This window comes from Pempheris klunzingeri, chromosome 5 (genome assembly GCF_042242105.1).
Source record: "Pempheris klunzingeri isolate RE-2024b chromosome 5, fPemKlu1.hap1, whole genome shotgun sequence".
NCBI classification, from domain to species: Eukaryota; Metazoa; Chordata; class Actinopteri; order Acropomatiformes; family Pempheridae; genus Pempheris; species Pempheris klunzingeri.
The window spans coordinates 19,062,665-19,077,786 of record NC_092016.1 but is presented as its reverse complement, the minus strand read 5'-3'; the positions used below and the strand labels follow the sequence as shown (position 1 = coordinate 19,077,786).

Genomic DNA, 15,122 nt, shown 5'->3' with positions numbered 1-15,122 from the left:
GACTGTAATCTTTGCCATATCACCTCTATGTCACTCACAGAGCCTGAAGCTGTCAGGAATCTTAATGTCAGTGGATTGACAACATCCTCTGTGTTTCTGACCTGGACTGAACCAGAGGGAGAGAGCTCCTTCTATAGAGTACAGTGGACTGATGGGAATGTAACACAGAATGACACTGTAACTCAGACACATATAAACATTTCTAACCTGACTCCTGGTGTCCAGTATGAAATAAATGTTACTGCAGTAGCAGGTGATGGCCGTACCGATGGACAGAGTACCGCTGTTTCCCAATACACAAGTAAGTCAGCATTTAAATGTGGTTCATACTGTCAGGAGGAGCACTGAGGACACCTGGTGGAGCACATTCTCTGCAGTGACTTCAACCTTTAGCTCAGGGCTGGACTGTATGTGCTGGATCTGGGTTGTGGCTCTGGACATTGTTGATGACACGTGTTTAATGTTCAGATCTCAGGAGCATTCGCTCTGGTTTGACAGACGGGGTTGGAGATGTCAGCATGGCTCTAAAGATGGTAAAGTCCATCTGTGGGTCCATCAGTGAACACTTTGGTCCAGAGTGAAATATCTCCACAGCTAGTTAGTGGGTTGTCATGATATTTTGTAGAGACATTCATGGTCTCTACATGAAGAAACCTTCAGATGTTGGTGATCACCTGACTTTTCTTGTACTGCCACCATGAGGTTGGCATGTGGCTTTCAGGGAAATGTCTCAAAACCCTTTGGATGGGTTGCCATGAAGTGTAGAAGAAATATTAATGCTCCTTTCAGGATAAATCCTAATTACTCCAGTGATCATTTAACCTTTCCTGTAAAACTACCATCAGGTGAAAATTTTGATTTGTCCAATAATTCACAACTAAGCTGCATCAGCTGTACTTTGTGTTTTAGTGAATGTTAGCTTGCTAATGTGCTGAACTACACTAGTAACCAGTATACCTGGTTAACACCAGCATGTTAGCATCATCATTGAGAGAATATTTACATGCTTGCGTTAGCATCTACAATAGCTCAAGGCGCAGACTCACAGAGCCAAAAGAGTGGCTGTAGAGTTTTAGTCTTGTTAAAACAAATGGACCAGAGGGTTTGTTCTACCTGTCAAAGAATTACACTGGTCAGCCTCCTTTGGGAAGCCCAAGACAGTTTGCTTCATCGAAACTCGATGTCCTGCCTCAGATTCAGAGGAAGAAATGTGGACTCAAGTGTGGACAAGGTCTCTTTGTCAAGCTGGTGTTACTCTTTAATGACAGAAGTCAGACGAGGTGGTTTGTTGACCACACAGATTGACCCTAACAAGTGTGGTGGCAGCACCAACAACCGAAAGAGGATCCAACAAGACAAAAATGCTTGATGACTTTCCAGCCAAATGGAAGCAGCTTGATAACTTTGCTGAGACAACAGGGCTCTGGTTACACTGTCAAAGATGATTTTCGAATGTGGAATCTAAAAACGCAGCTATAGAAAGTAGCAGTATGATAGATTTTAAGTAACAATGTAGTATGGTGTGACTTTAATCTTTGCCATATCACCTCTATGTCACTCACAGAGCCTGAAGCTGTCAGGAATCTTAATGTCAGTGGATTGACAACATCCTCTGTGCTTCTGACCTGGACTGAACCAGAGGGAGAGAGCTCCTTCTATAGAGTACAGTGGACTGATGGGGATGTAACACAGAATGACACTGTGACTCAGACACATATAAACATTTCTAACCTGACTCCTGGTGTCCAGTATGAAATAAGTGTTACTGCAGTAGCAGGTGATGGCCGTACTGATGGACAGAGTACCGCTGTTTCCCAATACACAAGTAAGTCAGCATTTAAATGTGGTTCATACTGTCAGGAGGAGCACTGAGGACACCTGGTGGAGTGATGATATGACATTCAGCACTCTCTCCTAAAAACTCTGCAAGGACTTATGACAGATGCTGGATCAGGTTTCTGGCTCCAAACCACTAGCAATTAACATTTGTCCTGATGATAATGATGATGATTCTTAACATTTAACTTTCTCATTTTGACGTTTTCCTCTCCTCTCCTCTCCTCTCCTCCTTATCTTTAGAACCTGGTAAAATTGGGGAACACACGGTGCACACAAACACCTCCTCCATCTCTCTGAACTGGACATCTCCTCTTGGTGACGTGTTTAAATACAGGGTGGAGTGGCATAATGGTGGAGCTCTAATGGTCATATTCACGTACGGTACTGTCGCTGTGCTATCAGACCTGATCCCCGGTACCACCTACACAATCGCAGTCATTGCTGTTGGCAGAGACAATAATACAGGAGAACCTTACACATTCACTGAAGTCACAAGTAAGCCATTAAGCTCATTAAAAATGCACAGTTGTGATAAAAGTCACTAAAGACTTTATACATGGTGCTGCAAACATGTTGATTTTATTCCCACTCATCTTGTTCCCCTCTTGCATTTGCAGAACCTGCTGTGGTCAGGAGTCCCACCATCATTAATGTCACAACGTCGTCCGTGTTTCTGAACTGGATTGAACCAGAGGGCAATGCTACCTCGTACGTTATTTGCTGGATGCCGGGAGAGGCCTGTAGCAACACTACTGAAACCTCCTTCACTATCCCAGATTTAACCCCTGGATTCCAGTACAACATTACAGTGGCTGCTGTTGCTGTAGATTCTTCAAACAAAGGAGAGGAAACCTTGATAACCACCTTCACAAGTGGGTCCACACTTTGACAGAATCCTTTTTTCATCATAATTTGGGAAAGTCCATGTTTTTAGGCTAAAGCTAAAATTGAATAAGCAATACAAAGATAGAAAATGTAAGCCAGCATGTGTTATGAACCATGTATTAGATGTTTATATACCACTTTTAAACGCTGAATAGGAGCAGTGAGGCGTGCATTGACGTTCAACTTGTAAAAAGATTTAGTGAACGATTAGTTGATTACTTGGCAATTATTCTGATAATCAATTATTCGTTTGAGTCATTTTGCAAGTAAAAGTGACAACATTCTTTGAATCCACTTTCTGCTGTGTGAGAATTCGCTGCTTTTCTTTGTTTTATGTGGCTACAGACTACAGATATCTGCTTGTAGGAGCTCACCTCAGTTTGAGGTGATTCATCGTTTAATCAAAATATATCAAATTTAAAAATAATCTGTAGATTGTTCAATATCAAAATTAATTGTTAGTCGCAGAACTATGCAGTATTTAAGATAAATGTACCAAGATTATGCTGTTTTGGTGCATTTCTGTAAATGTTAATGTGTTTCTTCTATTGTTTAGAAATAGAAGTATGGCAAATTGATTATAATATTTACTGATCATGTTGAAATATTTTATGTTTCCAATTCATTAAATAGACATTTTTCAGCAAATATATCACTGTAGTTATATTTACTTTGGTTACTTAAGTTCCATGTGCCATTTCAAGATGTGTAATATGATGACACCACAGTGTAACACAAACCACCTTTTACTTCTTTATTGTTTAGGACCTGAAAAGCCTGGGGACATTAGAATTACAGCTCAAGGAACTGACTACCTGAACACCAGCTGGACTTTGCCCAGTGGGAGGGTTGATCACTATGAGGTGCGCATCTCAAATGAGGACTGGATGAATTCCAAGAGCAGCAAAACAACACTCACCACAGCCCACTTCACTGATTTACATCCCGGGAGAATCTTTGTTATCACAGTAATGGCTGTAGCTGGAGATTTCAACAACACATCTAACCAGTCTGCATTCGCCACAAGTAGGTTCAACAACCTAAACTGATGATGTTCTCATGATAAGACCAGTCATGAAGTGTGCATAGCAGTTACAGAATATATAAAGTAATAAGTGTGTACCCATACCTGTTACTTATATCTTTTAGTCCCCACGCCTCCTGGTCCCATCATCATTGTCAGTCGGACAAACTCTTCGTTGCGTCTGCAGTGGGCCACACCTGATATGATGGATGGTGCTCCGCACATCAGCTATTGTATCACCTACCAGCCTGAGGGTGGTGAAGTACAAAATCAAAGCACCACCGCGAATTACACAGAGCTGTCCTCGCTTTCCTCTGGAACGTTCTACAAAGTAGCTGTAGAAACAATCGGACCCCAAGAGTTAAGGAGCACGGCCGTCCGTAATTCTGCTTTCACTAGTAAGTACAACAGGGAGAAACCACAGGAGGAAAGGTCACTGTATATTACATAACATTTTATAAATGTGACACATATGACGGAAATCTCTTCTCATTTCATCAGGTTTTAACTAACATCTCCTTGGTGTATTATTTTTCTAGTTCCCAACCCTGTGTTGAACCTTGTGGCCAGCCCTAAATCCACCACGTCAATAGAGGTGCATTGGTCCTACCCACAGGGACACCAGCCGTATTACAGCTACTTTGTTCAAACCTACGACACCATGGGAGCCCTATTTAACACAACAGTCCGCACCAACAGCACAGATGTACCAAACCTGCAGCCAGGAACTAGATACACTATCAATGTCACGGTAGCAACAAACGAAAGTGAATCCGCGGTGGAACAGACATTCAGTTACACAAGTAAGACCTTACATTTAAACATTTCATATTTCCTGTACACTCAGTTAAGGATACAACACAAATGTGAAATACCTTTTTCTGCTGTGTTTTTAAAAAAAATTATTTTTATCTACGCTATGTCTGCTACAGTACCCAATGCAGTGACCAACCTCATGGTGGAGCACGTGAACACGACAACCATCCGGCTGACGTGGCTCAGACAGAGTGATCATAAGCCTTCCTACATCTACCTGGTGAAGGCGCTCCAGGGCGCCACGGTAGTTCATAGTGGGCAAACTGAGACTGAGACTTACACCTTCTTCGCTCTGCTCTCCGGAACATTGCACAGTTTTACTGTGGTTACAAGCATAGGAGGGGTCAAGTCCGCAGAGAAGAGCACATCAAGTTACACAAGTAAGCTTGTGAAATGGGTTTATTATATATGATACACTATCACTGGCTGAAATGTTGAATTTACCTGGTCAACACTGAAATCGGTTGCACCATGCAAAAGACTAGCAGAGCTCAGTTAAGTAGATATGTCAATGATTTCTTTAAAGGGATATGGCAGGAATTTAGTGTTGTACTGTCATAAAATGGGGGGACATTTGAGAGATAGTTATAAAAAGAATGATCACAATCCAAGCAGCAGAGGCCGACATAATAGCCTTAAGTCTGTTATGGGTCTCCAAAAATGCAAGAGCCTATAATTTCTATAATGCAACACAATCCAATCATCAGGATAATCTTTTTCTAACTTTTGAAACTCCCTCCAGAGGTTCAGAAGAGATCATAGAACAACAGGCTGAATAGTACTATCTATGACAAGTAAACTGAACTTTGTATTTTTGTTTTTGTCTTTATTTTTTTTTTAATATCATTATCCCATTTAATGTACAAGAAAATAACACACATTAGAGAAAATGTGCATATATATTTAACTCCATCAAGACAAGCCGAATTATAATATTATGTACATGCACACCCCAATTTACAATATATACCACATAGTCAGCTGTGTTTGAATTAACTTATAAAGCAGTAATAAATGAATGTAATTGTGGGAAATCCACATCTCGTACAGCAACAATTCATATATGCTTATTTAATTTTTCTATGCAGACAGTAGGCAAATCCAAATTTAGAAGTCGTTAAATGCCGTAAGGGACGAAGAAATTAGGGTTGATTCCATGGGATGCCAGAGTTAGCCATAGTATTGCTGTACACATCTGCAGATACATGAAAAAGGGGGGAAAAAATCATAGGTTTAGGATTTCTCCATGCTGTCATGTTAAGCAGAAGTAATGCAGTAACTCCCAAAAATATTTTTGGTCAGAATTGCCTCAAATTTTTATTGCATTCAGAATAACTGTGTTACTACCTAACTCTGTATATTTCTACAAGTGAATTTAATGTGTGTTCATCAGCTCGTACAGACCTAAAACTAAAGATTTTCTAAATGTATTTAAATCAGGAGAGACTTCACTAAAATCCATTAGCTTGAAATGACAGCTGACAGCAGCAGAGAGAGGAACAGCTTTAAACTTTGACAGCTTTGAGATGATCGGCTTGTCAGAGTGGAGGCAAGAAAAGGAGTGGTTTAAGTGAAAGAGTGAAATGCCTATAGTCAGCTGATGAGTGAGAAGTGGGAAGAGATAGAGACAGACAGAGAGAGGGAGAGAGAGAGAGAGAGAGAGAGAGAGAGAGAGAGAGGACAAATAATCAATGACCATAAAACAGGTTGAACCTCTACTGAACTTCATAATACATCTCTTTTTCACAGGGCCTGACACAGTGTCTGACATCACCGCTATAGGAACCACAACCAACATGTCCGTGAGGTGGACAGAAGCGTATGGGCAGGTGGACTCCTACAACGTCCAGCTGTACAGAGAGGGGCAGTTGGTGGGAAACGACACGGATCTGAGCAACACGACTGTACACACATTGTTTCAGGGCCTGACACCTGGAGTGCATTACTGTGTGGTGGTGATCACCAAAAGTGGACCTTTTGAGAGTAACAAATCAAGCATATGCAACGCAACTTGTGAGTTACATCGACTTTATTTATAAACATGTGTATACTATATGTTCAATGTATATATATTCATATATACATACAATATACATGTACTGCTTGCAGCATTTATTTCAGAAATACCTGTAGTCTTTGAATCGAGCACTATTGAACAGCATTCCCTCTCCTGTTCAGTTCCCAACCCTCCTGGCCCCATCAGGTCGGAGTCCCAGACCGTCGGGTCCATCAACTTCACATGGGCCTCCCCAGAGGACATGGACCATAATCAGTACAACTTCAGTGTGACCACCATTGAAGGCTCCTCTGCGACCAAAAACAACTGGTTCCTGTTGGACAGCGACCTGCAGTCTGGAAGTCCCTACAACATCTCTGTTGTTACTGTGGGCGTGTTGAACTACGAGAGCACAGCAGTGACGGCGGAAAAATACACCAGTGAGTGTGATTAACACACACTCTATTGATATTAGTAGCTATACTTCAGGATTTTTTTATAGTTTTTTAAAAATGTGATTATTTACACGCAATTTCTCAATTAGTATTACCGGACTTTTATTTTACTTTTGACTACAAACTACTCTAATCTTGTGCACAAAAAAGAGATGTTTTGACATTAATAGTGATATTATTTAACTGCATTCGTGAGCTGGATACCAAAATCAGATACCAAAATTAAGGCCATTCAGAAGCACCAAGTAATATATTGAGCACATAAGTACCACATAGGATAGACTCCCAAACCACAAACACTGTTTATACTATTGTAAAACACATTCAGCAGCTGTTCTCTTTATCCACTGTACCTCATCTGTCTCATTTTGTCAGAACCGTATCCTGTAACCATGCTGAGAGAGGCAGGAATCACCACAAACACAGTGACCTTAGTGTGGGAACAGCCGGAGAGCAAAACTCACTACTCATATGTGGTGCAGTACACCAACGGCTCCCTTTTAGCATCAAAAGAAGCCTTAAACACCACAGAAACAATCACTGGACTTCTGTCTGGGACCAACTACAGCTTCACTGTCACTACACAGACAGCAGATAGCACTCAGGCAGATCCTGTGACTGTGTCCTACTTTACACGTATGTACTGTGTATATCCGATCCAAGACACTGACATTATTGTTCCTTTTTACTGAAGGGAATGCTGCTTATTTGATAGATCGGCAGAATATAAAAGAAGATTACACGATTTACATTTAGCATTTTCTGCTTTGTTCGTAGGGCCTCTCAGTGTCAGACACCTGGAGGCTGAAACCTTAAACACAACTGATGTACGCCTGGTCTGGCTGGAACCACTGGACTACAAGGCTGAATACACATATCTGGTTGAGACTACAGGCTCTGACTCCCAAAACGAAACCGTCGCAGGGCAAGTCGCACAGATCTCAAAGCTCACCCCCGGGACCAACTACACCTTCTGTGTTTTTGTCCGGGCCGCGGACGGTATCAAAGGGGAAGCAAACTGCATCTCTCAGTACACCAGTAAGACTCTCATTTCTGTTCTTTTACTTCAAATTGTCAGTGATGAGCTGATCTGCTTTAATCCTTCCTCCTCTGCACATTAACAGAGCCTGAGAGGGTGCAACCTGACATCTCCAGCCAGGGCTCCAACAGTTCAATCAGGGTATCATGGACCAAACCTTCTGGGAGAGTGGAGAATTACAGGGTTTACCTAAACAACACCTCTTCACCTTTATTGTTGGACTCCGAACAGGACTTCCTGTTTGAGGACCTGTCCGCTGGAAGGCGTTACACTGCCATGGTAACCACATATAGCGGAGCCCTCAATGCATCATCTGGACTTGTCACTAATGCAACGTGTAAGTATAATAAGTTTGCAACACTTTTTCAGCGGCTTCACAGCTTCTGCGTCAAACAAATGGTTTTCCATATTGTTCCTAACAACTAACTCCATAAATTTGACATCATTGTTTAAGTTTTTCAAAGGATGCTAATTAAATTTTAAGATGTATCACTTATAATGTGACATCATTTGGTGCTGCAGTCGTGAGCACAGCTGATGCTCCGCCCTTGATGGTACTTTTAATGACATGATAATGGTCGTTTCACTGCAGCACTCATGCGCAAGTGGACATTCATTTTATCTTTGTTTTTTTTTTTTTATATCACGTCAACTGCTATTGAAGTCCTATATATTGTAATATTTTGTGAGTGGAGATCAGCTGCTTCATGGCTGCTGACAGACGCTGCATCGACTGTGGTTTCAGCAACCATCGGCGTTGTCTTAAATCTAATGTTAAGAGTTTTTAGCATTTATGTTTACTGTGATGGTTTGCCTTTATCAAGCTAATTTGGAATCCCTGCATGCCGATATTCATGCGGTAGTGAAGAGGAAGTGAGGACAAATAAAAGTTATGGAATGCTTTGGAAAATTGCCTGCACTATTGTGAAATCTTTGTGTTTTAAATGTAATAGAAACCATGCAACACTATCAATGAGGACTTTTAAGTACTCATATCTTATTGAGCATTGGAAGAATTTGTAGAAACCTGCTATTTGAAGTTCACATTATGCAACTCCACCCCCCTCCTCAGTCCCTAACCCTCCCGGGCCTATTGAAGTCCTGACGAAGACAACCAGCTCCATCGACATTAGGTGGCAGGAAGCTCCTCTGATGACCGGTGCTTCATTCCAGTACTATTTGACTAACACATCACCGCAGGGAGGCGAATTTGTCCCTTCCACCAACACCAGTCATACTTTTCCCTTATTGCTCTCTGGGACTTCCTATGACATCTCCGTGGCAACAGTGGGTGTCATGGGTTTTGAGAGCGAGAAGGTTCAGATCTACATGGTCACCACAAGTAAGGGTTTTATTCTTGTACCCAAAGTACAAACACAAGCTCTGTTTCACCCTTACTGCCTAGTAACATTCTCAAATCAAATCTCATTTCAAACATTCAGGACCGTTCAGTGTGAAGAATTTGAATACTTTGACATATGAGGAGAACATCACAGTCATGTGGGACGCTCCTGACGAATATAAGGAAAGCTATCGTTACAATTTGACCTGGCAAACCTCAGATGGACCCAAGAGTAGAACAACTAGGGAACATATGTATAATATCGATAAACTGGTTCCTGGCACGTGCTACAACATCAGTGTCACCACAGAGACCTCCGATGGAACACAGGGTGACCCAAGAGGCATTTCCAGCTGCACAAGTATGGTCATAACACATTGATTAATTTTTAGATAGACTTACTGCAATCAGACATTTTCAAATAATTCTGCCTTTCAAGTGTGCAGGTATGAATACTGTGAAAAGTGAGCTGAATCAGGAATGATTGTAGGTCATTGTAGGCATGCTGCAGTCTGAATTTTAAGAGGTTATCTAAAAATGAATCACAGTTGATGACAGCAATGGAAAGGAAGTCTTTGGCAATAAATGATATATAAGAGATATTTTCAGTTTTAGATCGCCTGAAGACACTGAAATAAACAATATACGGTTACACAGTTGACTGTTTTATTCAATGATTATGGACACTATTCTTTTTTCCTAACACTGATTTCTGTTCGACGCTGCAGACGCAAGCTCAGTGAGAGACTTGCGATGTGAAACCCCAAACAAACCAAACGCAGAAGTCATCCTGTCCTGGACCGAGCCCAGAGGCCATTACACCGGCTTCCAGGTCACCGTGAATTACCACAACTACTCGATGACAACAAACACCTGTTGTAGTCACACTGTGTCCAGCCTTCTTCACTATACTGAGTACCAGCTGACTGTGGAGACTCTGAGCTATGGAGAATCCAGCACTCCCGTGTCTCGTGTCTGTCGGACAGGCATCACAAGTAGGACACGCTTATGCTTACGAACACTGTAATTAGACAACTGTAGAATGTGAATACTAATAATAATGTGTTCAAACATATTTAAATACAAGTTTTCCAAAGTGTTTGAGAAACATATGGCAAGGTCATGAGAACCTTTTTGTAGATCAGTGCACAAAGACGTCCAGTCATTTCATTGACATACTGTATCTGTAGCAGTTTCTCTGATTTTCATCTGTGGTTGACATTACAACGGTACAAGTATAACACGTTATAGATATTTTTTTCAGAATAGTTTAGCTAGGTTCAAAACCTCATGCAGTGTTTATTTTTCCATTCTTTCAATTACTTTCTTTTATTCAATATTTTTGCGATATTTGAGTGAACTCTTCTCAAACCCTAATCTCGCCTCTTTCATATCGTTTCAAAGATCCGCCTATTCCAGTTAACTATGAGTCACTGGTGGTGGTGACTAACACGTCACACGACACGTTCTCACTTCGGATTAACTCCAGCCTGCTGAACAGCACCAATGGGCCAGTCACACATGTCGGAGTGCTGGTGACAAACGACAACCTCCCTGGTGTGTTTCTGTCTCTCGTCCTAATGTCACATACGTGAATGCTTACGCCTGGTCTAAGAATTTCTTACAGTTTGTTTGTTTCATGTGATAAATAAATCAGGCTCATGACATCCTGTCCCTCCAGGTGACACTGATAATTTGACAAAGTACCTGGGGAAAACTTATGAGCAGTGGAAGGCATCGAAGACTCCAGTATACCTGGCAACAGTCCAAGAGAGCGCCCTGCAGTCGCGCGGGGAACATGACCTGTACATAAGAGTGGGAGATAACTCCAAATGGGCAGGCTACACTAATGGTCCTCTGTCTGCCAATGAAAAATTCCAGTAAGTAATATTTTGTATAAATAGATGCGCAGCAGCAGATACATATCAGTAAGTATATAGAACAACTAAATGTAATATTACTTTCTTTATGGGTTATTGCTTACAATCATTATTACATAAACTGCCAACTATTACTTCCTATGTGGTGTAAATACTGTGGTTACATTTTCAGTCACAGCATGTTATGTAGTGATTTTATTCAGGTTATGGAGGATTTCAGTCGTCGTCATTTAACAGAATCTGTTTTCTTGTGTATTACAAGCAGATTTATCAGCCGGTATTTCTCTTGAACATTTTTGACACATTTGAATGATGTGTGTCATTTTTTGTGCTTACACTTTGACAAATCATCACATTATCCAGCAAATGTCACAATAGTAATTTTAAGATATTCAGTGACAGAGATTGTTAGCAAATTACTGAGCTTTTTTTTTTTATCCTGCAGATATGCTATTGTGGTATTTACGAATCTGACTCTGCAAAGCAACCTTGTGAGCTTCGATTTCTCGCTGGTCTCAGTGACAAAGTTCTTCCCCGCTGTTAAACTCCCACTGAACACAGGTAACACATTCAGTACCAACATTATTTGTTTGCTATAAAATGCTCCCATAATGGGAGAAATTCCCATTCTGCCTCTTTCTTTGTCGTTCTGGTGTAACCTTTATCAACATTTCAGTTGTCATTGGCATTGCCATCGGAGCAACACTGGGAATCTTTTTCATTCTCTTTATCGTCCTGATCGGCTTCATTATCTACTGGAAAAGGTTTGTCATCACCGTCATTGATAAAAAACGACTATTAAGTCAGCATGTACAGGACTAACCCCTATATGTACTGCAGGTTATCCACCAAAGACTCACCAGACATCCAGATTAGTTCCATGAGGTAAGGTTTTCATTTTATAACCACATTATTGTGAGTTTCAAATAAATGGACAACACCTGTGGTTCAACATTGCTTTTCCCTTTTTCTTTTTCCAGGCCCAAAGTGTAAGTATAAATCCTCTACTTCACAAACCACGATCAGGTCCATCAAATGCTTCACATTATGATAAGAACAGACTGAGCTGTGTTGAGATCCAGAGACAGGGATTTTCTGAACAAAACTCTTCGCTCTCCTCTGACCTCTGGTGTCCATTTGAGTAGAAGTGTGGCTGTGAGGGTGGAGGACTACGAGGCTTACTACAAGAAGCAGAGAGCAGACTCCAACTGTGGCTTTGCTGAAGAGTTTGAGGTGAAACACAAGCTTACTATTCAAGGGCTCCTAATATACATATACATATACATTAGCTTATTCATAGCAGGCAATTGCTAAAAAATATTTTTACTGTCATGATTTAACAATCAAATGTAATAATTTTGACAATGATTATTGTTGATATAATAACTATTATCATCACTGAAGGTGCAAATGTTCAAAAATGTGATTTCAATAGAGGCAACCGTGCAAGAGTCAACATTTTATAGGGAAGCTTGCAAGGATTCAGTTGCAGTCGGACACAAAAAGGCAACAACAAGGATACATGATAATGTCAAAATAAATAAGAGGTTCAAATTACTTTGTGCTCCTTCAGAATTGTCAGACGCTTTAACTGTGGAGCGTTTAGAAATAAATCAAGATTGATTCAAATGTCCAATGTCTCCAAACATCAGCTTCACAGTATTGCTTACACTATCCAGCAGAACAAACTGTGAAATTGCAGTAAAATGGAAAATAATTACCATTACAGACATTGGACAAAGTGACCATGAAAGTCACATTTCACATTTGCGCCTCCTCACTAATACAAAGATGTTTTTTTTATCTGGCACTGTACATGCACCAGATTTTGGTCTTAGGTTGAACTAAATCCATCATCAGTCACACTTTTTTTCCATTCTTTTTAAAGGACCTGAAGGTTGTTGGTACGAGCCAGTCAAAAACGCACGCTATGACTATGGAGAACAAGCCCAAGAACCGCTACAACAACGTGCTTCCCTGTGAGTCGCCTCAACAGACTCACCTCTGCTGCCTTCAACAATAACACTCCTCACTCTTCAAACTGTCTCATCGTCTGTCATACTGTATCCATTATCCTGTTTAAACTCTGAATAATAACTCTGAATTATCACACATCTATCAATGCAGTAACACAGTTCAGGGAGATACACTGCAGTTATTCAATTCATTTGAATTCTTTATCGTCCAGAAAAGTGAGCATCAGTGCGGTAGAACCATTTCCCATTTCATTTACCCTCTTCTCTCATGTCCTAGATGACTCCTCTAGGGTGAAACTCTCTATTATCCATGGGAGTCCATATGATGACTACATCAATGCTAACTACATGCCGGTGCGTACTGACACTCTTTCCAGCAGCTCTCCGCCTCAGTCATTGCTTCAGTATCATTAAACTTCCTGCTGGACAACAAAACTGCACATTCTTTTGCTTAATGCTGTTTAAAGTATTCCACCCTCACCCACATCAGTGTTTGAAACAATGGAGACTCTCCCAGGAAACTCAGCAGGGTGGATGTTTGTGTTCTGAGGCTGGGCTCGTGTTTTACTTGGCAGGGTTACAACTCCAGGAAGGAGTTCATTGCAGCTCAGGGTCCTTTGCCCACCACCGTCAACGAGTTCTGGAGGATGATCTGGGAGAAGAACGTACAGACGCTGGTCATGCTGACACGCTGCAATGAGCAGGGACGAGTGAGTGCAAACACAGACACAACACATGAATGTGTATATACGTGGACGCACACAACACTGGCCAACTCTTCCCCTTGTATTAGCCACAACACTGTTACTAAATACTAAATACTAAATATCTCATCTTAAATGTAACACACTCCATGAATGCATCCTCCATGTTGAAACTTTTATCCACTATCATCATTTATTTGTACACCAGAATTTACCCACTAATGTTTACATAGGTTCACTAATTATAGGCTTCTAAAATAAACCAGTATTTTGATTGACAAAAGCTGCTACATATATATTACATACATATATTGCATATAAACAACTGTACAACTGAACCCAGCACGTGATTTATATTTACTAATATCTCAATAGTTTGCCAACTGTGCTGTGAACTAGAAGTGTGTGATCTGTCTTTATGTATATATTGTGTACGGCTCATCTATTAATCAGCCTCCTGCTCTTATATGGAGATCACCTGGAGGAAGTGCAGCCTTTGTTGGTTTGAAAATAGCTCCGTAGAAACTACCTGTAGTGTAAATACCGGTGTTTCTAAACGTAAGGCGGATATGGATAATAATATCAATATTCTTATTATGAATTCGAAGACTTACAGTCTGTCTTTTTCAGGTCAAATGTGAGCAGTACTGGGATTCTGGCACCAAGCACTTTGGAAACATCACTGTGACAACAACCTCTGCAATACCACTTGATGACTGGACCATCAGGGACTTTAATGTCAAAAATGTAAGTGGCAAGATGTTATATATGCCAAGGGGGAAGCAATCTCTTAAAAAAGGGAAAATTCAACACTGTGTGTCAATAAAAATCATCACTCATCAGCACTTTACACCTTTAGTCATGTCCTACAGCCGTGAGTGAACAAACAACACATACTCAACACTTGTCATTGTTTGATGAATGTGCAGTAGTCATACAGCGCGACAAACACTTGACTGTTTTGAGTTTGCATCCTTCAGGTGAAAACAGCAGAGACCCGTTCGGTGCGGCACTTCCACTTCACGGCGTGGCCCGATCACGGTGTACCAGAAACCACCGAGCTCCTCATCAGCTTCAGACATTTGGTCAGAGAGCACATGGACCAATACTCCAGACACTCTCCTACTGTGGTCCACTGCAGGTCTGACAGAAAGCACGCACACACC

The 15,122-nt window shown here is 41.0% G+C and overlaps 1 protein-coding gene across 1 annotated transcript in view; it reads left to right on the top strand.

Moving 5' to 3' along the window:
* LOC139201789 (receptor-type tyrosine-protein phosphatase eta-like) overlaps positions 1-15,122 on the top strand; it is a 39,304-nt gene that overhangs the window by 22,294 nt on the left and 1,888 nt on the right. Inside the window, exons 2-26 of the mRNA XM_070831207.1 lie at positions 2,080-2,334; positions 2,457-2,711; positions 3,490-3,750; positions 3,874-4,146; positions 4,288-4,551; positions 4,681-4,944; positions 6,314-6,577; positions 6,743-7,000; positions 7,391-7,651; positions 7,793-8,053; positions 8,140-8,391; positions 9,127-9,396; positions 9,497-9,757; positions 10,125-10,391; positions 10,801-10,953; positions 11,078-11,276; positions 11,722-11,837; positions 11,953-12,040; positions 12,117-12,161; positions 12,422-12,509; positions 13,165-13,255; positions 13,530-13,606; positions 13,828-13,962; positions 14,587-14,703; positions 14,937-15,097. Coding sequence (XP_070687308.1) covers positions 2,202-2,334; positions 2,457-2,711; positions 3,490-3,750; positions 3,874-4,146; positions 4,288-4,551; positions 4,681-4,944; positions 6,314-6,577; positions 6,743-7,000; positions 7,391-7,651; positions 7,793-8,053; positions 8,140-8,391; positions 9,127-9,396; positions 9,497-9,757; positions 10,125-10,391; positions 10,801-10,953; positions 11,078-11,276; positions 11,722-11,837; positions 11,953-12,040; positions 12,117-12,161; positions 12,422-12,509; positions 13,165-13,255; positions 13,530-13,606; positions 13,828-13,962; positions 14,587-14,703; positions 14,937-15,097 — 4,814 coding nt within the window. The 5' untranslated portion in view covers positions 2,080-2,201. The remainder of the gene's footprint in view (positions 1-2,079; positions 2,335-2,456; positions 2,712-3,489; positions 3,751-3,873; positions 4,147-4,287; positions 4,552-4,680; positions 4,945-6,313; positions 6,578-6,742; positions 7,001-7,390; positions 7,652-7,792; positions 8,054-8,139; positions 8,392-9,126; positions 9,397-9,496; positions 9,758-10,124; positions 10,392-10,800; positions 10,954-11,077; positions 11,277-11,721; positions 11,838-11,952; positions 12,041-12,116; positions 12,162-12,421; positions 12,510-13,164; positions 13,256-13,529; positions 13,607-13,827; positions 13,963-14,586; positions 14,704-14,936; positions 15,098-15,122) is intronic.